At 44.8% G+C, this 23,789-nt stretch overlaps 1 protein-coding gene across 7 annotated transcripts in view; it reads left to right on the top strand.

Moving 5' to 3' along the window:
- The window catches only part of LOC138521088 (copine-5), a 1,203,840-nt gene that overhangs the window by 842,173 nt on the left and 337,878 nt on the right, over positions 1–23,789 (top strand). For all 7 annotated transcript variants that reach the window (XM_069633646.1, XM_069633648.1, XM_069633647.1 and 4 more), the window contains 2 exons: positions 2,096–2,199; positions 6,782–6,886. In XM_069633646.1, the coding sequence (XP_069489747.1) occupies positions 2,096–2,199; positions 6,782–6,886 (209 nt within the window). The remainder of the gene's footprint in view (positions 1–2,095; positions 2,200–6,781; positions 6,887–23,789) is intronic.

Here is a 23,789-nt window from a genome sequence, read left to right as displayed (position 1 = left end):
GATCCTGCTATTCTGAGAGCACTGCAGATGTTTTATGTTTTTCTATTAGCGATCTACAGGCTGGATTCTTAATAGACCATGCTTTCAGGATCCTTGATCCTGCTATTCTGAGAGCACTGCAGATGTTTTATGTTTTTCTATTGTCCTTTAGTTAATGTTCATCTGGTATTGGCATGGACTAATAATATGTTTGAATAGTCTGGCGAACCATGACTGTATGTTTCATGGTTTCCAGTAGAACATGCACTAGGTCAATGGTCTGTAACCTTTTGGGCTAGGACTTCCATGAGCCCTGACTCTTGACAAGGGCTGATGGGAGTTGTAGTCCTAAACTTCTGGAGAACCAAATGTTGGAGACCCCGCCTCCAGTTGCAGGCGTGTAAGTGCCTAGAAGTGGGTTGTGTACAATAGGAAGGCTATCATGGTGTTGCTTACGTACTGTGTGGCTCTGACCCATGTGCACCTGTGTGGAGGAGGAGAAAGTTAATAACTGACACAAGACTCTGTTATTTATATCCAGCTGTACTTTGAGGCCTGTTGTCTCATGGTGAAATTCCTTTGTAAACTTAATGCACAGAGTAGAGAGGGTGGTGTTATTATTATTAAGGCATTCATTGAGGGTGGACCTAGCTTTGGGAAGCAATGGAACGCTTTACAATTGGCTCAGGCTAGGGAGCATAGAAGCAAGCGGGTGGGGATCTAAAAACAGGTGAGGGTGGGAAATAGTCAGCAATAGATCTACAGGTAACCAGGGGAGGAAACAGTGGGGATCAGATCACCCAGTCTCCGGTAAGGTGGGGAGTGGACAGTGTATCTCAGGTAGGGTGGGGAGTGGACGGTTTATGGATTTAGGTGTTAGGGAGGAGCCATTCCTTGAAGAGGAGGTTCTTGAGCTCATACCTGAACCATGGAAGTGCGGTTACATTTGGAAAGAATGTTCCTATCTGGTTGTTTTTGATCTTTTAGTGCATCTACTGGGTTTGACTATTACTGACAGGGAAATGGATAAGCACACTTTTCAGTGATTTCCCATGTGTGAGATGCATCTTCGTGTTGCAAATGGGATTTACCATTGAGTGCCAAAGATGTGTAGCCTGCAATGAGAAGGTGCACCCACCGGGTACTCTCTGATGAGTGTTGTACCACCATGTGGTATACAGATGTTTAGCAGCAGTTGTTTTGGGGAAGATGTTGGATTAGGTTGGGATGGAGGAGCACTGGGCAGTCGGGTCACAAAGGTCCTGCTGCGGATGCTACAGGAACCAGCAGAGAACATAGGTTGTTGAGTAGATCAGGTCCTTTGAGCCAAGAATGGATAGGTCTCTGGTCTTTATGTCCCTACAGTGGTGTCGGTGTATTCGGTAGGCTGGAGAATCGAGGTGCATTCCCGTATGGGAAATCAGGGAGTTCTAATCTAATGGTTGCTTGGCCTCCTTAAGGGAAAGAGATGAAGGGAAAGTTTTCTCCCAGGGTTTTAAGTTAGAAAGAAAGTGTCTTGCAGTCTTACTGATCCATCAACATCCATTCGGGACAACCCACCACCAAATCCAGCGACTCAGAGTATTTCTACTGCTGGCCCATTACTGGGTGGATACTTGGAATCTTGGTGGATTTCAATGGCTTTGCTACTTGCTGCTTTAGGGAATCATCTTCGTTATCGCTGATCTGTGCTATAAAAGAAAGACGCGAGTCATCCACTGTTTCGTACAATGCAGCCATGATGATATTACACAGTATTCAGCACTGAACCAAGGGAATTGCACTGGACATGCTCTTGCTGAGCAGAACATCATGGCTATCTGTCCCCACTCACATCTACCTTGTTTGCATCAGGTTTGCACTCCCTCGTCCTTCTTCATCATGTTCCATCCAGTGCATGACTCCAAATAGTGCACCAGTCTGATATGTTATGGTACTGGATCTTGTAGAATGCACAGTGTAGTTTCTTATTTTCTAAGTTCAGGGCCAACCTGGGAGCCTTCATCCTCATTCCGCTTCTACCACTAATTTGCCTTTTCTTATCCTACCATATACTTAGGCTGTCCAAAGTTTGTCTGCTGAGTTTCAAACAATTGATTTCACTTTCAACCCTCAGGACGTTGCCACAATGCAGTTCTGTGCCAACAAACTGGACAAGAAGGATTTCTTCGGCAAGTCGGATCCTTTCATGGTTTTCTACCGAAGCAATGAAGATGGAACGTAAGTAGATTACCTTCAGAAAGACCAAGAAGCTCAAAGAGAGGCTATGAAAGAGATGATGTGGGAAGGGAAAGTGTGAAACATACAGAAAACCTGGAGCACTAGGAGATAGGTTGGGGTGGGAATAAAATGCAGAGCAAGAAGTAACAGAAGAAACAAAACAGGCAGTGAGGAATAACAAGGGACTAACAATGGCCTGCAAGACTCAGAAAGCAGTAACAGGTGGACAATGGGCTGAGTAGGTGGTGGGTAGTAGGACAATGTGAGTGAGTGATGAACCACGTAATTACCTGCGCTGGGCGTATATCAAGTATATTGATGAGGGGTTCAAAAGAGCATGCTGCAGGTGCCATGGTATGGGCCACACCCTGAGTGTGACCACAAAAGTGATGGGTGGAAGGTTTTGAACTAATCTGTACCACTGGAGATGCTCTGGGCAACCTTATACACCACCGTTTTTTAGCCCGTCTGCGCCATTGCAAAGGGGTCCAGCCATATGCAAATCAGTCAGGTACTGCCACCAATGGTAGCAGCCCAGCCCGAACTGCTAGGCCAGGTCCCCTCTGCACGGAAACACAAGCAACCCAGACATGTTTCGGCCTTGTTGGGCCTCCTCAGTGAGGTGCAGCTTGGTTCCCTATGGCGCAGCGAGCAAGGGACCCACGTCTGCGCATACCCTCTCTCACAAAGTGATGGGTGGAAGGTTTTGAACTAATCTGTACCACTGGCAATGCTCTGGGCAACCTTCTACACCACCGTTTTTTAGCCACACCCTGAGTGCCCAAGGAGGTTAACTTGGAGAAAAGAGGCACCAAAGGTGACTTTGCGCTTGCAGTATTTGTCAAGGAGTTCTCTCCTGTGTTTTATTGGTCAGCAATGTGACGGCACATTTAGTATACAGAAGTAGCAATGCATCAGTGTCAGGCCTGTCCTTGTGACAGGTTACAATTATAATCATAGAAAGAGTATTGCAATTGTGAAGGAAAAGAACAGCCAACACGTTTTATTGACCTAAGCGTATTTATCAAGGCATGGTGCTTTCAATATGTGGTCCACTACTTAAGGTTGGTCACGTGGTTCTGGGGTCCATGGTTTCACACAGAGTGTAGATGCGCAAACTTCAGTTGAAGAACTGGAAGTTGAATGGTTTAGATAGTTGCAGGAATCTGCACTTGATTGTCAGTGGCTCGCTGCAGATGCAATCAAACCAAAGGTCAGGTTCCTCAATGGTTCCACTCCTGCTGTTTGTTTGAACAGCAATAATCATTGCTGCCCAAGTACGGGGTCTTCATTTTACGAGGGAGCTGGTTCTCTGTGTGCGTCCAGGCAGATAAGGCCATCTTCCGTGGAAAGATTACTAGCTGTTTGAAGAAACAGCAAGAGTAGAACCATTGAGGATCCCAACCTTTGGTTTGATTGCATCTGAAGCGATCCTCTGACAATGAAGTGCAGATTCCTGCAACTATCTAAACCATTCCACTACCAGTTCTTCAAAAGAGGTTTGCACGTCTACCACATGTGCGAAACCATGGACTCCAGAACCATGTGACCAACCCTAAGTAGTGGACCATATATTGAAACTACCTTGCCTTGATAAAGACCCTTGTTGGCTGTTCTGTTCCTTCACAAATGCACTACTGTCTCTGTAATTATAATTGTAACCTGTCACAAGGACAGGTCTGACACTAATACATTGCTACCTGTATATACAAAACGTGCCATCACATCGCGGACTAATAAAACACAGTAGAGAACTCCTTGACAAACACTGCAAGCAATAAAAGATATTTAAAGATAGACACAAAAAGAGAAAAAAAACATTACTGAAATGTATACCGAGGAGGTTGAAGGTACGTAGAAAAGGTGGCATGCACGCCTTAGCACACATTTACCTCTATACAATTCTACTCAGTTGACTCTTCCTTCTTTGGAGATTTATCTGCACAGTTATTTTGCTGTACCTACCAGAGTAGAGTCTTGATTTTGAGCAATATTACTCTGTTGATCTTTGGCATTCTTGACAGGTTAGTAACCCAATCGGGAAAACTGCAAGAGGAAAGGATAATGTTGACAAACATAATTCAAGATAGGCGTAATTTAATGGCAGAATTTGCTTCAAGGCACGTTGTGGTAGCTATTCATCGTGGAAAATGAAGTGCTAGCTGAAACGTAGGCTGTGAGTAGTTGTGGATCCAGTGGGCATAGTGATAGGGGCAGAACAAACATGTGATGTAATTATGAACAGCAAGCTAGATGGTGTATTCCCCAGACTTTGTAAGCTGTTTATACAGCTGAAAGAATGCAAATTTGGGGTTATAATAACAGATGTCACAATAAGCTGAGGCACTGAAGTCAAAGCTCCCTTACACCATTTTAACTGGCAATAGTGTACAACTTTGTTCCTGGGAATTAAGAATTGTACTTGATAAAGGAGGGATGTACCCAACATGATGGCACAGTACCATCCTAAAACTAATGGACAGTTGTAACGTTTTAACAAAATCCCAGTTGTGCTAGCTTTTGGTAAGGATTGGAAAGTATCTTTGAAAGAATGGGGTTTCTAAAAGTCGGTTTCCTGCACACACCTATATGATTAGTTCCATTTAAGGTACGTATAGGGGGAATGTACAGTAGTCATGTACACACAAGGTGCACAATATTGTGGCTCGCATGAAGGATAAAGAGGGAAGTGAACCAAACAAGCGTGTTCTATGCTGTCAGATCCAAGGAAAGAAGCAAATAAGAATCATGATTAAGTAAGTATGTCTGATAAGCGTACACAGAATATGGGAATAGAAATATAGCTCAAAGGCAAGCCTGGTGGTGGTCGTGTGGGCCAAGGAAAGTCAATGAAGCAGAATGTTACTCCAGTGTCTGCTGGACTATTAGAGAATCTATTTCTAACGCCTGCAAAGTTTAATTGCATGTTTTGCTTTGTTTGAGCCTCATAATAAACACCCACATACTGTGCCATTCTTAGCATAAGCACAACACATTCTACACCACCCACAGAACAGCCTTTCCCTGTCTGTGCCAACTTCAGAATAAGCGCATCACACATTACGCATATCTCAGAATATCTTTGGCAATAGTATGCTAGCTACAGATTCGGCACACTGACACAGCACCAGCCTCGACATATGCACAGCAATACTGCACCAGGCTTTGAATAAATATAGCTATACTGTTCCATCCTCAGAATAAGACCACCCCATGCTTTACTGCAGTCATAATAAGCAAACTGTGCTGCACTGACCCTAGAGAAAAACACACATCAAATGTTCCCAGCCTCAGAATATGCAAATCCACCCCATATCTGCCTTCCGGAATAAACACAACCAATAATGCATCAGCCTCAGGTCGAACACAACCCGCAATGTGCAATCCTCTGAGTAAGCACCCCCACAGCCTGCCATACACTCCACACTGTGGCAGATTGCGAATGTGAAGCAATCCCCTCCATTCACACACAGTGGTATAATACACAATTATAAGCACCCGCTGCAAAATGTGTCGAGGGGGTCCTGAAAGTCTGTCTATTCCAAGACCTGCACACTCCTCATGGGGGCCCCTTAACTGTGGGGTCCTCCTGCAACTCAAGGGCCACATGCGTGTCTTTTACTCCCCCAAGAGGAGAAGACACAAGCTTCACGGTGTGTCGGCCACAGAAAAAGCAAACAGCCTCATTGTGCCAACCTCGCGATTGGTGGCAACTTCTGTATAAATCCACACCCTACTGAGCCAGCCTCAGAATAAACACTGTAACACTCTGCCAGTCCCAAATAATCAATTGCACACCATGCCAGCCTAAGAATAAACACGTTCACAGCGTGCCTGCCACAGAATAAGCGTGACCACGCTTTGCCAGCCTCAGAAATAAACACGATCACGAGGTGGTAGCCTCAGAATAAGCACACCTATACTGTTCCCGTTTCTGAAATAGTGCAGCCTTCAGAATGTGGAAAGCATCCTAAGATGTAACCATTTCACGCTCTGAAACACTTGTGTACGAGCGCGATAGAAATAAAATATCAATCAATCAATCAATAGCTGTAAGTGAAGATTGTGTCTGGCTGGCAGGACTGTTTGGCTGTTCATGTCCCCAGTCCTCTGGCCTCATTACAACTTTGCCGGACTAGAAACAATGCCAAAGCAGAAGTCTGACAGTGGAGGCCACGGATCTCCAGGGAAGGCCAGACCTGCTGGTAAATCATGCTCCCACTGTCAGATAAATGCATGAATCAGGTGGCACTGGTAATGCCGGTTGCCAGTGATTCAATAAATCCCATTCTGGGAATGTGAATTTACCGGCTCTCTGACACTCGTAATATCCCAGTAATACCAGGATATCAGGCGGTAAAGCTGGAGACCATGCAGAGCTGTGTCTCAATATTAGAGGGGCGGCAGGCAAGATGGGCCCAGCTGTCCCTTTTGTGCTGTCGGAGCCAGTGCTTCTATTTAAAGCTCGCACGCACAAACCTTCTGTGGGATTGTCTTGCATGTTGATCGATGCGCTTGATCTGCCGTTCGCTAATTAGTCTTGTTTGTTTTCTGACGGATATTTGTTTTTTTTTGTCCCAAGGTTTACAATCTGTCACAAAACAGAAGTGGTGAAGAACACGCTGAACCCCGTCTGGCAGTCCTTCTGCATCCCGGTGCGGGCCCTGTGCAACGGGGACTATGACAGGTGGGTGCCCGGAGCGCTCCCCACACGCGGGCAGGTCTCCGGTCCAGAGGCCGCTGGGCTTGGATGATTTTAGATATGTTTTGCTGTCGCGTTGACATTTTACAGAGATGAAGAACGTGGGCCAGTCTCTGCTAACTTGCCGCTGTACACAGGGAGGGCAACTCTGTGCAGTTCAACCTTGCAACAACTTTGCGCGATATTCTGTCAAAAAAACGAATTGCAAAACACTGAGTCCGAAAACAACACATTTTTGTAATCAAATTTTTTTAAACAATTTTTCAAAAAAATAGATGGAAGGGGGAGAACAAAACAACAATCTTATTAGGCCCAGTAACAATAAGAATGTGCAAGTGCATGGGAGAGGGGGCGGAGGAAAGTGCATGGAAGGGGGGAGAAGTGGAAAGTGCGGAGCAAAGGAGAAACAGATAAATGATAATAAATACACAAATAAATATTAGAGGCAACAAACAGCGGTAGTGCAGCCAGCAAGGGGCAAGTGCTGGGAGTAAGGCAACAGACAGGGTAGTGCAGCCAGCAAGGGGCAAGTGCTTGGTTTAAGGCTGCAGACAGGGTAGGTCTGATAAGTGCAGGAAGAAAAAGGGGGTGGTGCTGTATGGGTACAGATACAGATCCTAGTGCAAGAGGTGGCCCGAAGGCAGTGCGGGAGGGTGGCACAGTGAGCAGGTACCTGGGCCCGGAGGACAGTCGGTGGCCAGGTGCACAGTGCCAAGAGAGAACAGATCAAATAAAAGAGGTGCAAGTACTTAAGCCCGGAAAGCTCATGCCCACTTAAAGCATTGGCGCATACTCAAGCACACTGGAACTAATTCCGTGGGGGTTCATTTTGGGGTCACCCCTGTGCAGGAGCACAGTAGGAGCAGCCCTCTGTAGGTGCAAACAAGTACCCACTCCATTCAGTTGCGAACAAAGTGCCAACCCATTGTGCTTACAAATCGAGGGGCGCATTGTGCATGGGCACCCTTGGATAACACTGATCAGCTGCATGCTTGCAAAGCGTTGTACATGTGCGCACTAATGGAAACCAGGTCCAGGTGCACACTCTAGCCCAGCAGTATTCAAACTGTGGGGCGCAACCTCCTGGGGGGCCATGGCCTCATGACCAGGGGGTCGCACACCCACAGCCTGAAAACAAATGTTTTTTAATTCGTTTTTTGGTTGTCTATAATCTAGACTGGGGTCTAGATTATAGACTAAAAAGAAATCTGGTCTTCAACATGCAATGAATATTGTGTGTAATGGTACCATGTACTTGCACACGCTATCATTACACACGATAGTCATTGCATGCCGAAGACCAGATTTAGCATGTAGTACAATGGCCACAACATACAGTATTGTAGTTCTCTACACTATTGGGCACTGGCTGTTAAACCATGACATTAGTTAAGTGTTATTTAAAATGCAGACGATTTGAGGAGCACCATAAAAAGAGGGCGATTGCTGAGCAAGCCAAGGGCTTAGCATCCGCGATATTTCTCTCTCCAGGATACCCACCTTCATGTGCTTGATCCAACACATTTAGGGTTTCCAGTTCCCTGTGTTCTTTTTTTTATTTGCGTTCTCGGACTGACATTTTTTTAAAGCTTTAAAAAAATGTGAAATCGGCTTTGATCACATTTTTCATCTCAAAAAATGGCAAACAAAACAAGCTGTGGCAAAGCCAGTGTTGCCTCTTTTATGGCTATTCGATAGTCTGCCAACCAGTGCCATGCATATGCCCCGGTACTCACACGATTCGCCAGCTGTCGCCATCTTATGGGCAGTCCCCTCTGGTAAGGTAGTGCCTGTAAATGCCTGCATATCTGATGGAAATATTTAAGCCACTCCACATAAAAAATGCACCAACCACCGCTGGCCCTAGGACTGTGCTGAGAGCAGGGTGGGGGGAGCCCCGGGACTGTGGTAGGAGCAGGAACGGGGGAGGGGCATGGGGTAGTGGTGGGAGTAGGATGGGGAGAGCCCAGGGAGTTTGGTGGGAGCAGGGTGAGGGGAGCCCAGGGACTGTGGTAGGAGCAGGAACGGGGGAGGGGCATGGGATAGTGGTGGGAGCAGGGTGGGGCGAGCCCAGGGACTGTGGTAGGAGCAGGAACGGGGGAGGGGCATGGGATAGTGGTGGGAGTAGGATGGGGAGAGCCCAGGGAGTTTGGTGGGAGCAGGGTGGGGGGAGCCCCGGGACTGTGGTAGGAGCAGGAACGGGGGAGGGGCATGGGATAGTGGTGGGATTAGGATGGGGGAGAGCCCAGGGAGTTTGGTGGGAGCAGGGTGGGGGGAGCCCAGGGACTGTGGTAGGAGCAGGAACGGGGGAGGGGCATGGGATAGTGGTGGGAGTAGGATGGGGAGAGCTCAGGGATTATGCTGGGAGCAGGTTGCGACAACACTGCACTATGGTTCATAGCCATTTTGCATTACTGTCCATTTGGCATTTTTGGGGGCGTCCCGGCCTGCCCACATTTTGCTCAGGGGGGCCTAGGTCAAAAAAGTTTGCAGACCACTGCTCTTGCCAGTCCCGTGCACACTGAGGCCAACCCCATGCATATGAAAACTGGTGCCAATCATTTGCAGGTCTATACCAGAGAAAACATGGTGCCTTGTACACTAGGTCCAAGACACACACTGCTCTCAGCAGAGAGAAGGTGTACTTTGGGGCCAACCCAGAGCAGGTGCAGAGTAGCTGTACACTGTGTTAAAATTCCTGAGTAATGCAAACTAGTGCCAACAGTGTGCAAGTGAATATTATGCCCACTCCAATACCTGTGCACTCTTTGGTACAACTTGGAGAGGTGGGCACAGGATCTACCCTTGTGCAGAGGTACCCCTCCCCCCGACCCAATCAGCAACCGGAGCAGCCGGTTGATGCAATGTAAGGGGTGGGCTGGAATAGTGAGGATATTTAAGGGCAAGCCAGACTTTTCTGGAAGTAGAGTCTGCCAATACACATTTCTACACCAATACTCTGACTAGGTGACACTATAAGGGAAAGAGGCACATCAAGGCGCTACATGTGATGTATGGGGCGGAGTATGTAGATGAAAGGTAGGTGCTAACCTGAAGGACTCCACTAGCTGGACCACAGTCCTACAGAGGGCTATGGTTCTGGGGGCAATACTGCTGTAAATGATACTGCCCTGGGCAGTCTAGACTTAAGTTTGCATGGGGGTTTGCCCCTGCAGAGCGTCATGTTTTAGCAAGAGATCCTGGTGATGTCTCGGGGGGTGGTAGCTAATTTGGGGGCATCTGGACACAGGAAACCAGAATTAGTGTTGAACAAAATGTGCATTCAAGAAAGAAGAATAATTGGTTCAATTAATAATGCTTCCCTTTTCAAAAATCTGAATATACTTCAATTACAGAACTACCGAAATCTTCAAATCTAATCCTCCCAAAAATAATTTGCAGGTTTTCATATGAGTAACATGTTTAATTAGTGTGATGTAAAGTGGTTTTATACAGTGCCCTCCCGCCATAAAGAGCTTTCACTTATTTTGCATCCAGAAAATACGCCTTTGAGAGATTGCATATCACCCAATTAATTGAAATACTCCAGTGGAGAGTGCTCTCAGAAAATCTGCAAAAGGTGCATTGGCAGTTCCTTTCTCCAGCAGATACAATGAAAAAGCAATTTGAAAGTGTTTATTTAAGTTTTCCACCTACCTCGCTTACAAAATGGATGGATTGCATGTGGGGCTGACCGTCTACGTGTGGGGCCTCCGAATTCCTGATCTGCGGGTGCGAGTCATGGCTGTACATGAGGGCTGGTAGTAATGGAAGAGTTGGGGTGACGGGGGTGGCAGAAATCTAGTGACCAGCCACATCACCTTCCAGACCGGGTGTGTGCTGTTGTCGACCTTGCAGGGATGCGTGACCGTCCATTGTGCCAGCAGGGTGGTTTAGGGACATGTAGGGGCCTGCTAGCTCCCCCACGTTGTGGAGTGAGGGGGGTGTCAGTGGGTTTACGCATTGTTGACGGAGAGGGGAGTGGGAGTGGCCAGGTAATGGCATGGTCTGGTGCCCTGCGGCACTAATTCATTACATAATCGCCAACATGAAAGAGCGTGGCATAGCAAACTGGGATTCGCACCATTGCGGCCTCCCCAATCAACGGAAATGCGCCGCTTCTCCAGTAGGTCCTTTATGTGGCCGTTCCAGCGAAACTTGGGTTCATTTCCTATTGACATGCCCCACTAACCTGACGATATGGAAGCAGAAACTGCTGGACCCATATGCAGGCAAACGTACATTTGTTGTGGTGGGATGTGGGTGTCATGTATAGCCGACCCCTTCCCTCCCATGAAATATTACACCACAACATTTGGTCAAGTGTTGGCAATAAAAGGCCGTAGGTTTTTATTGTTACAGATATGGTTATGGAACATAAACAATAATCGCGTATCCTAATAATATAGTACTTTTGGGAACCCCCTCAGGCCCGTGCTGCCTTCTTTGTCCCACGACTTGTTGTGGTCACCGTACAGTCTCCTGGTTTCCCTTCCGTTGTTCTTCTCCCTTTTTTCTATGGTGGGAGGGATTGCGGAAAATAAAAAGAGGAAGACACTCAGTGCACAGCGAACTACTTGGATGTTTTGGGTCCCCGTGCAGAGTCCACAAACAGCTTGTGTTCCTCTGAGCTGAAAGCAGCTCATTATATAGGACCCAGGGGTAGCCTCTGGGTCCTTGTAGTGCATCTGGGAGGGCTGTGAAGCCAGCCCGCAGGCCGGCATGCAGCCGACTGTCTGAGCCCCCGGGAGGGCATTTCTTTGTTGTTGCCCTGCCTGTCTGATCTTGCTTCCCATGGGTGCATAGCAGTCATTTGTTATTGTGGAAGGGTGAGGTGCACTTCCACACCTCACCTATCCTGCGCTTTGTAGCGCTGAGACTGCGTGTCTCCTAGTTGTTGGAGGAGCGGGAGTTGGGCCTTGGGGGAGAGCTGCTGCACCCCTCCTGGGGCCTGCTGCCATGGGGCAGCAGTTACCCGGCCTCGCTTGGGGCTGCCCGGCAGCGTTGCCCATACCTAAACCCACTGTTTAGGGCCTGAGGAATCCGCACGACCACAGGGGCCCTGGCAGTATACCCTACATCTAGCCATGTTCTTGCAGGCCACTCAGCTTGCAAGCATCTTATGGTATCGATGTGCGATTAATGTCATTACGATAGTTAATTTCACATCCTTACTGTTCATGGACTGTAAGAATGTCATTGTATTTTCCCTTGTTCCCTCCCTTGCCTTGAAGCGCTTTGAAACAAATTGTGTATAGGCGCTATATAAATAAACGACATATCATATCATACGAAATCTTATTCTGCACCGCTATTGGTTTTGCTCTGTTTTTTAACACTATTGTAAGGAAATGTAAAGCATAATAATAATGACATAATGGTGGGCATTGCCACTTGCATGTTATTTGCAAATCAGTATTAGCATAAACCGCGTCTGAGAAAATCACATCAAAGTGGCCTAAGATAGTCTACTCTCCCCTACTGGTGCCGGCCAGTAGGGTAATGCTGTGGCTTGCATTGTAGTGTGCTATTTATTTATGTTGGCATTTGTAAAGCGCGCCCAACCCTGGAGCATCTCGTTAGTTAACTGGTTAACTATGTTAGTTGCTAGTGTAGGGTAAGGGCGATTGATGGTGTGCCTGGACTTTTTGTTCCCTTTTAAACATCTGAAAAAATGGTTGTCTTGAAAAATGGCTGGACACATCTACATATATATATATTAGTCGTAGGAAAATGTATTTAGGAAATACAGAACATTCCCATAAAAAACATCAGCAATAAAAACAAGTTTACAGATCAATACATACAAATAAGTTCCAACACCATGACAACCATAAAAACCTTCCCGAATTACAAAATGCAACACTTCAAACAGTTTTCAATATCTATATTGAAGGGGGAACATTTTTCAGGGAGCCCATAATGTACGTGGCCAGGGGGATAACTTCTCAGGGAACCTCTAATGTACGTGGCCAGGGGGATAACTTCTCAGGGAACCTCTAATGTACGTGGCCAGGGGGATAACTTCTCAGGGAACCTCTAATGTACGTGGCCAGGGGGATAACTTCTCAGGGAACCTCTAATGTACGTGGCCAGGGGGATAACTTCTCAGGGAACCTCTAATGTACGTGGCCAGGGGGATAACTTCTCAGGGAGCCCATAATGTACGTGGCCAGGGGGATAACTTCTCAGGGAACCACGTGGCCAGGGGGATAACTTCTCAGGGAACCTCTAATGTACGTGGCCAGGGGGATAACCTCTCAGGGAACCTCTAATGTACGTGGCCAGGGGGATAACTTCTCAGGGAACCTCTAATGTACGTGGCCAGGGGGATAACTTCTCAGGGAACCTCTAATGTACGTGGCCAGGGACACCGTGGGTGTTCTTACAAAAGCAAAGCAGCCAGGCGGGGGTAAGAGAGAGCTAAAACGTGCAGACGCGGGAACCCATCTGGCCTCATGCAGCTGAGCACGCCATCCAGCCAACACTGACTGTACCCCAGGGCACATTACACGGGCATCTGACTGACTCGCCTGGTTATTTCCGCATAGTGCCTCGCAGCGTCCATTGGGCGCGCGTGTTCCCCTGCTGGCGGCTTGTGATCACTGTAGCATTATCATCTTTTTGATGTAAACAAAATACCCACGCAGTGTTTTACACCAAAAGGTCTGAGAACACATTTTGAGCTGCTTTTTGTGAGCCAGGCGACTCAGGTAACGAGGCCTGTGAGCAGTTGGGTGCAAGGACTTGGCAAGTGGCCAAGACAGCATCTGCATGTGAAAATGTGGGCGCTATACACGTCGCTTCTGTTCCTCTGAAGAGCTTTGCCTGTTGCTGAAAGAGTAAAAACACCATGGGAGTGAGGCGATGGGGTGATGAAGTTAAAATGGGAGTGAGTGGAGGCCAAGCAACTGTGCAGCTTGAAAGGAGGGGTCATTAAGAGGGGTGCCCTACACAATCCCTCATGCGGTAATTGACATTAGCACGTTTACTGTTCTGAGGGTCTGCACTTATAATGATTTTGCCAGGCTAACGCGGTAAAGCAATGCTGAAACATGCAGTGATTTCAGAGAGTGCACGCTCTATATTGATTTAATTTTGTGCACATTTCTAAACATGCATTTCCATGCCGAAGTGCATATGGGTTAGTCTCATTTGACGCCACTACAAACCACAGAGAGGAAATGCAGTGACGGGTCATAAGAGGGCTTTAAGTGGGCCAGAGCTAGCCAGGGCTCAGTCTTGACAGTCTGCAAATATTGGCCTTGAGCCAGGGCTCTCCAAACTTACCCCCACAGTAACATTTCTTTCAAATACTGCTTTGTGCCAGTAGATTTCACCTTCAGTAATATTTTGACTCAAAACATCAGTTAAATTTGAAATTAGGTTGGTTTCAAATAGGAAAGGGAAATTATAAGCGAATACATTGTTTGATTTTTGCAACACATTGTATTAAATTATAATCATGTAATGGTTTCTTGAGAAACCACCCTCAACACGGGGAGTTCCTTCCCTCCCCTCTTAAGGTGTTACGCACAACAAACTGTTTAACTGATTCTTTTATTCGGCCCTACTTCAGACGCATATCATGCCCCTTAGATCCCTCCCCCTGAGCTACCAATGAGCCAAGAACCAGGCCGGTGTACAGAAAATATATTTGTATTTATTTAAATTAAATGTAATGGAAATCACACTGAACTACACGTGCCACCTTCTTTGTGGCTCACCATTAACTTTTCGTTACTCAAATCAATTACACAAATTAGTTAATAATTACACATCACAATTCCTTACTTTCTACAAATTTCACTTCCAGAAATAATTAAACTGATAAATAACCAAAACAATTATAAATGTAGTGCTGGGCAATTTTGATTTTACTGCGGACTTAAAAGAAATAAAAAATCAGTCGGGTTTCCATGTTGGTACAAATACATTTGGCAATTATGATTTCCCCCACACTTTTTGTTTAAAATAAATACAGGGCGATTTAGCGGTTTGTTTTTCAGACCCCTCCTACTTTGTCCTGTGTTAGGGAAGTCGGACAAAAAATAAAGAATTTGTGGTTAACAGGACAAAAGTATTACCCAATTACATTATAGGCTATAGTTTTCCAGCGCACACTGGGAAGTGAGCTTAGTTCATTTCAAATTTTACCACAAATCAACCCAATTGTTCCACCAAATGGGGAATGAATTAAATTAACCTTTTTAGTTAGATATGCTAAGGATCTACACAATTTTATCCCCCTCTATAAAGGGAAACTATTTAACACAAGCAGACTCCCCAACCTTTTGGTTTCCCAAGGTTCAATTCTACTTACATAGAAAGCATCTGTTTAAAGTTCCAGACAGCGAGCTGCATGTCAGGACCCTCTGGAAAGATAGAACAGGGGTCTGTTCACTGCACTCTCAAGGATGGCCTCCCGCTTTCCTCAATCAGTCCGTGTCAGCTTTTAGGCCTTCCTAGAAATAGACAGCTCGACCCAGATGCACTCTCAGCAATCTTCTCTTGTGGTTAATTGCAGCTGTCAGATTGTAAATTGCAGCAGCAGTCTTTTGATGGTAAATTTCAGCAGCTCTGTCCCTTCCTCCTAGTGCAGTCCCCCTTTTAGAGCAGCAATGACACCACCCATTTTACAATCTTGGTGGAGTACCCTGCAAGAGATCACACAATAGGATTGGAGAGCTACCCCTCTCTCTCCTCACCACTACAGCCCATCTCTACGGATTGGTTTAAGAGTCTGGGGCAGACATATGGTAGTTTAATTTACAAGCCCCATTTGTCCTCATGTCAAATTTTTGGCAAAAACTAGTTATGTGGTAAAACATCATAATGTCACTAATAACTGCAACAATATACACATTTTCGGATTCAGCTAATCATAGGGAATTAAATAAGATGGCAGCCAGGTCTGTACCATTTTGCACGGCCATGTGGCAATTTTCTGCTGTTCCCCTAAAAAGCATAACTGTGATGAATATGTCATTTATTATCCATATTCCTAATTTTATCCTCCACCCATTCACCAACCCTCACATTTGGAACATTTTCAGATCATCCAGAAACCTAGTTTAACTGGCCATTACAGTTCCCTAACTCGTAGGTGCATGAATTTTATATCTCCAAAATTGCCTGGACCCAAAAATGGTACATAAATGAAGAAAATCCACCTTATGGTTGCTGGGAAAAAAAGGCTAAAAGATAATAGTTCTTTTAAAATAATAGTAAATCTTCATGTGGGACAAATGGCAAGTCTCCGGCCTCTAGGCCATATGGTCTCACTGGGCTTGTCTTCTACCAGATTTCTTTTCTTCATCAGTCTCTTTGTGTTTGCAAATTGCTCTTTGAGGTTGGTTGCCTGTTTGAAGTTGTAGCTCTTAGTGTTTACACTTGCCAGGAAAAAGGTTTGCCTCTGGCCTAGACACACATTTCATGAAAAAAAAGTTGCTTTTCCTTTCAAACGTCTGCTGGTATTTTGCATGCAAAACATAATATAGATTACTTTTTGTCAACATGCACCATGTCTTTTCCCTGACATTTTTCTGTTAGCAGTAGTGCATTTTTACATTTAAACCACAACGCCATTTTTGTTTCAGTGTTGAGAAATTCTGCTTTTCATGTGAAAGGGACTTTCAATCTTCGCCTTTCAGCCACACGCAAAGCCATTTTTCTGTCAGTACTGAAAAAACCTGTTTTTTTGTCAAGGGGACTTCAGTTTGGGGCCTCTGAATGAACCCCACATACAGACCCCCTGTTCTTCTATGACTCTTTGGTGGGGAAGTGCAGGGCAGGGTGTGATTTCATTAGTCACAATTTCCTTAATTGGGGAGTGGGCACTCCAGCCTCCCCTCCCATCTTTGGGTTGGAGGGTGTGGCATGGCACCCACTTTCTTCCTTATTTAGGGAGTGGGTACTCCAGCCTTCCCTTTCCTCTTTGGGTTGGAGGATATGTCACGGCTCCCTGTTTTCTTCCTTCTTTTCTGAGGTCCATGGGGCTCTCACCGGACTCTACTCTTGCCTCTAGGCTGGAAATGAAGGAGGTTGGTTCTCGAATAATGGAATGAAAAAGAGGTACACTACTTTTTACACACACAATTCCCCAGAAGATGTACATAGAATGGGCAAGAACAACAACAGCAAACATGTATACAAATACATTTTTGGCCATTTCACAAAACACATGTAATTTATCTACATTTTTTTTTAACATGAGTACCAAATAAATTACTCCCTGTTATATACATAGGTTCATCTTAGTTTCCATCTGATTTTTTTATTCTTCCTTTTCATTCTTCAGATGGTTCCTCTGCTCGACTTTCATTTGGCTCCTCAATCAGTTTTAAAGCATATCTGGGGTGACAGCTTTTCAACTGATTTATTATTAGATTTTTTCTAAGACTGTTCTCCTTTTGGGATGCGGATCGTGTAGGCAACAGGTGATAATTTATCTACAATTTCAACTGCGCCTCGCCAAATTAATTTCTGCTCCTTGGTCTGAATCCTTTGAAATGTGTCTAAGTAATCCTTATCCCATACTTCATATCCTTTCTTGATGGCCTTTATATCATAATAGGTCTTTATTCCTGAATCCAACTTTTACAAATTGCGCTGAGCATACGCAAAATCATGCTTGAGGTGCTTCCGTAAAAATTTCAATGTGCTCATGAGTAGCGGGCGCATTTATCAGTGTCTGCTCCTGTGTCCTATAGAGCAGATCCTGCGGTAACAGCATTTTCCGTCCGGTCATTAGCTCAAAAGGAGATATCTTTTTTGCAGACAATGGTGTAGACTTACTAGCCCTCAGGACAAGCAGTAATCGGATGTCCCAACTGGGCTGAGAGTCTGCCATGAACTTCTTTAAGATACTTACATTGTTTTGTTGTATCGCTCTACCTCCCGTGCTTGAGGCCGGGTGGTAAGCAATGTGAAGTTTTCTTTTTACCCCTAGAATCTCCCAAGCCTTCGCCATCAACTCACTGGTAAAATGGCTTTCTCGGTCCGACTCAATGCTTTGTGGGATGCCGAAACAAGAGAAGATGTGATTGATCACCAGTGCAGAAGCTGTCTCCACCTTACAATTCGGGGCCGGAACAGATTCTACCCACTTCGTGAACAAGCATGTCACAGTCTACATGTACTTGTTTCCTTTAGAGGAGCGATTCACTGGTCCAATGAAATCGACTTGAAAATATGACCAAGGCAGTATCATTCCCCTTTTTTGTAGGGGAGCTCTGTGTGTGAGTGAACTGGGTTGGAATTGAGCCACACAAGACACCGCTTTAGGTAAGTGTCGAAGTCTTGGCGCATGTCTGCTCTGTGCCGGTATTTAAAAGGAAGCGCCATCTCTCTTTCCTTTTCTGCCAGTGAATTGTATACTTGTTGACAATCACACTTGCTTTTAAGAATTACTGTTAATTGATTCATTTTTATAAATTGTTATTGACTGATTTTAGATTTGCTTAGCACTGTGTTAGGTTTTTAGAGTAATTAGTTGTTAGCATGAATTCAGTCTGCAGCTGTGAAATTAACTTTCTGCAGTGCTCCAGGATGTATTTACTTTAGCCCTGCTTACTGTGAACTAACACTCCCTATACCTTTGTAGTCCATTTAGGTTCCTTATCTTGCTGATCAGGCACGTGAGGGCCGGCGCATGAGGAACCAGCCGGTCTGTGCCGGTCTGTGTCGTTTGTGGAGTTGCTTGTCTTACTGTCGATTTTATACTCCCTTGACAGCTAAGTCTGTGTTATGGGTGTAAGTAACTGACTAATACCATCTGAACTACTTACAGAGGAGTTTATAATCTTCGAAGATACGCCTATATCATTAATAAGCACTCAAATGCCAAACCCTTCTAGGCAAAATGGGGTATTGGATAGGGCTTTTGAACACATTTTAACTGATTTGAGTGAGAATTGCTTATCACTCACTACAGAGAGGGGGGGAGAGCAGTATAAGTTGAAAATAGTAGTACTAAACACAAGATCCTTAGTGAAGCATCGTACTGACATTGCTCATCTAATAATAACAGAAAGCCTAGATATTACTCGCCTATCTGAAACATGTCTTAATGATATTAATAATCATGCAACCTTATTAGCTAACCCTACAGGCTATAATATAGCAAGAACTGATAGGGTGGCAGGGAGAGGAGGGCACAGCATTTATCTTCTGAGAAACACTGAATATACATGCAGTCCACAAAAGCGAAAATGTTATTGATCATTGTGAATAAACACTTATTAAACTATCACTAGACTTTAACACAACTGTGTCTGTTCTGAAAATCTATCATTCAACGTATGATACTCCCCTCTTTGAACAACAGCTTCTAACTGTATTAGGTGATCTTATGAAGAAAGGGAGTTATGTTCTCATATTTGGAGATTTTAACCTGTGGCTATATGATAAAAAAGACCAGGAGGCTATTTCTATAATGGCAGCCTTACAAGCCTTGGGCCTATCTCGACACATTGTAGAACCTACCCAAAGAGAAGGCCACACTTTAGATTGTGTACAGTTTATTGGTTTCCCCATGTTCATGGACAGATCATTTCTTGATCTCTTTTGATCCCATATTGGCAGAAAACTGGAAGAACGTTAACCTTAGGCCTAGATCTGTGACACAAGTCCGGAACCTCCACAAAGTGTCAGCAGAGGCATTTGGTAACTTGGTTCTTCCTGCTCTTGCTAATTTAACGTCATCCACTGAAACTTCATTGTTGATTGAAATATTTGAAGATAGTACTAAGATGGCTATTAGCACCTTTGACCGTAAAAAAGATAAACGTGGAAACATGTGGTAAGACTTGGTTCTCAGAGGACATTTAGAAGTTTAGAAAAACAAAAAAGACTCAGAGGGCAAAGCCTTATGAGAATACTCTGTCACTATATTGAATAGCAGCATCCAAATTTAGACAAGCTATATTGAATGCTAAGGGTACTAGCTTTGACACTAGACTATATAATGCTAAATCTAGCCAGAAGGGACTATTTTTTTATCCTAAAGGAGCTGGAGGGAACAGAACATGCCCCTTTCACTATTAATATAAGCAATGATTGGTGCACTGAAATCCAAAAAGGTTTCTCAGCCAAACTAAAACTCCATAAGGAGACTATTCATATGCAACTTGAGAAATTTGATAGCTTAACTAATTGTGTGATTACCAAACGTGTTCAGCAGACAATCTTTAATAGACCTCTGGAATGCTGCTTTGATCAAATAGATGATAGTGCTATCATAAGAGTGATGATAAGGCTGAAACCAACAGCATGTCTAAGTGATGCATGCCCAGCAATTATAATTAAGGATTCAATAGAGTATTTGGCACCCTCTCTCACAGAAATGGTGAATTCCTCTTTTTTTAACAGCTAATGTTCCTCCCACTCTCAAGGAGATATGGATTTCACCATGTTTCAAAAGTTCAATTTCTCCTGAAGGTCTTGATAGAAGAGCATATCAACAATTGCAGAAGCATATGGACACTCACAGAGTATTACGCCCCACCAATCAGGATTACGGGCAAAATATGGCACAGAGATAGCCATGTTAGACTTACAAGCTAATCTTGCAGATATAGCTGATAGGGATCAGGTTGCGCTGCTGATGTTGCTGGATCTCTCAACAGCTTTTGACCTCAGAGATCATGGCGTGCTGCTGTAGAGACTGTGAACATTGGGTAATTGCTCTAATCTAGCAGTTTCTTCTTGTTTGGCCTCTTTTTTGGGCCCTCATCAGACAAGTGTAAAGATCGATGAATTCCATTCACTCCCGAATGGCTGATTTATGGGGTACCTCAGGGAGCCTGTGTCTCTCCCATTTTGTTTAACATCTATATGTGCCTGCTTTTTGATGTTCTGGATGCCGCTGTCATGTGTTATACCAACTACGCCGATAATATCCAGATATTTTTGCTGCTAACTGGGGACTATGAGACAGATGTAATTGAAATCAACCAGATATATTTATTGATTCAAACATGGATGGCATTAAACTCACTAGCGCCTAATGGTGGAAACACAGAGCTCATGCTGGATGGCTCTAGCCAACGCTTCAAGAGATTAGGACCTGACTATAAGCAAGTTAAGATGAGTGACTGCAATATTCAGGTCAGCCCTTGTGTTAAGTCTCTGGGAGTCTATTTAGACTCAGTTTTGACTATGAAGCAACACACTGTCCATGTGAAATGTTCTTGTGCATTTACTGTTAAATTTATTAGGCAGATTAAACTCTAGCTCACTACCCCAAATATCTCGATGATGGCTACAGCTCTGGTAAATGCCAGAATTGACTATTGTAATAGTCTACTCGTGGGTACAACAAAAAGTAATATCAAACTCTACAAACTGCCCAGAATGGAGCCATTAGAGCTGTATGCGAATGGCAAGGACATAATACACGAGACAGGCAAGGAGATCCCTGTACTGGCTTCCAGCCAGTCACTGGATATCCCTAAAGGTTTTATCTCTTGTATACACATATCTTTCAAATCTGGCACCTGTTTACTTAGCTCAACGACTTCAAAGAGCCCCTGCTTGTGCTCATTGTGCTCCAATGGGAAAATTGTTCCCCGGTTTAAACTGAAGAAGGTTGGTGGCACATGCTTTGATGTGCAGGCACATGTCTTATGCAACTCACTCCCCAGCAACATCAGAGACGTTCCAGCACTATTAGCATTTAAAAAAGCTATACAAACCCTTTAATTTAATTCTAAGTATTAGGGACAATCATTCCTGTAGGCTTTTGTGCCTGAGTCTTCCTTGGCTCCCTTATTTGACAATGCATTTTTTGTTTTGTTATCTGTTTGTTCGCCTGTTAGCGCACTAATGCCTATGGGCGTGATGCTCTTTAAAAGAATATAATAATAATAAAACTACTAATAATAATGTGCAGCCAGTAAGCAACCTCGCGCAAGATTTCTAATGTTGTGTGAAACCTCTTATGACCAGCAGTGGCTGCATCATGGGTGCGGTTCAACATCAGGCTTCGGAAGGATGTCAGTACCACCTACTGGTCACGGCTAGATAGGGCTCTCCTTACCAACAAACCGTCTCGGATCTGGAACATCTTGGAAAACTTCATCAACACACAGAGATCCTCTTTACCGGTATAATGTGATTCTGTTAAAGGAAAGCTCACAGGGTCTTCGATGTGTCGATAACATTTCCCAAAGATTGGGTCTTCTTTCCGTGCAGTGATCAAATCTGCATCTGGGGTATCTTTACTCCACTGGGCAGCTGAGAGATCTGTATTCACACAAGTTTGGGACCTGGTGAAAGCAGCAACTTGGATTTCACCCAGCAGGGCTTCTGTTTCTATGACATCCCACTGCAGAGCTGCTTTTTTAGCTAGCTGGTCAGCCAGGTCATTCCCAGTCTTTTCTGGGCCCTCTATTTTGGAATGACCTCATATCTTCTTCCAATAGAGGGTCATCTCATTGGAGGTCACCAGATCGTCGATTGATGGGATCAGTTTGGCATGGTTTAGAGGTTTTTCTGTTGGCACAGAGCATGCCTCGATTCTTCCAGTTAATCAGGTGCTCCATGAACCCATTCCTGACATAAACAGAGTCCGTAATTATGACCAGTTCATTGAGTTGGTGGTGCACTGCAGTGAGGATGGCTTGATGAAAGGCCATCAACTCTGCAACCTGACTTTCGGGATCCTATTTCTAACCAGCAGAGAGTTCCAGGGTATCATTCACCCAGGCATTCCCAATGCCAGCCACCAGTTCTTTTTCCCCATTTTTATCAACATGGCAGTAGCACCCATCCTCATAAACTGTGGGTATCCCCTGACATGTGTCTTCTTCATAGACCTTGTGTGGGGAAGTTAAGTACGCCTCTAAGTTGTTGTTGGTCATTAGACTTTCGTCCTCGAGACAGTTTTCTTGAGCACAATCATGCAAGACCACCAGCACTTATGCTAGGGGACCTTTCTTGTTTTGGCCATATCTGACCTATACAAGAAGGGGTTGCATGGACTGAATCCAGGAAGTAATTCTGGAATTCCTAAAGTTCCCCACCTGGATTCTGTCACTTTGGAGGTATTGCAAGGGTTGGTGAGGAGTCTCAACAATGATGTGCTCCTCCTGGATGAATGGTGGCAATTTTTCAACACCCACACAGTTGCCAGGAGTGCCTTCTTGCAGTCATTGAATTTTTCCTTCACAGAAGAGACATTCTTGCTCCCGTACAAGATGACTTTGCTGTCCTTGTCATGCTTTTGATACACCACCGCTGTTAGGCAAGTATCTGAAAACCCTGTCTCCAAGAAAAAACTCCTTGTTCTTTATGGGATAAGCCAAACAAGGATCTTGGGGAGGCTTCTTTTCAGTTGTTTAACTGCCTCAGATTGCTCTGGACCCCACTCCCATCCCACTTTGTTCCAGTCTTTAATAAATGGACCAAGGGTCGAGTGACCCCTGCGTAGTCTTCAATGAACTTCTGACTATAATTCGTGAGTCCAAGAAGGCTTCTTAATTCTCACAGAATGGTAGTGTCTTTTAATTTCAATAAGGCTTCCACCTTTTTCGCCTGGGGATTTAGACCCTCAGGTATGGTCTCGTGCCCTAAGAAGATCACTCGGGTCTTACACCAGTGTGTCTTTTGAAAGGACAGTTATCCTCTGGCATTCTGCAAATGGGTAAGAACATAGCGGATTTCTGCTATATTTTCCTCCAAAGTAGAGCTCTTGATCAAAACATCATCACATAGGCCAGGTTTCCCCTTTCGTCCAAATCATGCATGACCTTATGTATGAAGATGTTGAACTTATCGCCAGAGTTTATGTATCCTAATAGGGTTCAGGGCCATATGTACTGCTGCCCCCGAAGGTAAAGGCAAGCTTACACTGGTCTTCCCTACCCACGGGTACTGCCAGTAACCG

This window comes from Ambystoma mexicanum, chromosome 13, assembly GCF_040938575.1.
Source record: "Ambystoma mexicanum isolate Mex_15411 chromosome 13, UKY_AmexF1_1, whole genome shotgun sequence".
In the NCBI taxonomy this organism is placed as follows: domain Eukaryota; kingdom Metazoa; phylum Chordata; class Amphibia; order Caudata; family Ambystomatidae; genus Ambystoma; species Ambystoma mexicanum.
Note: the sequence above shows the minus strand (reverse complement) of the source record. Positions and strands in the feature narration are given on the sequence as shown.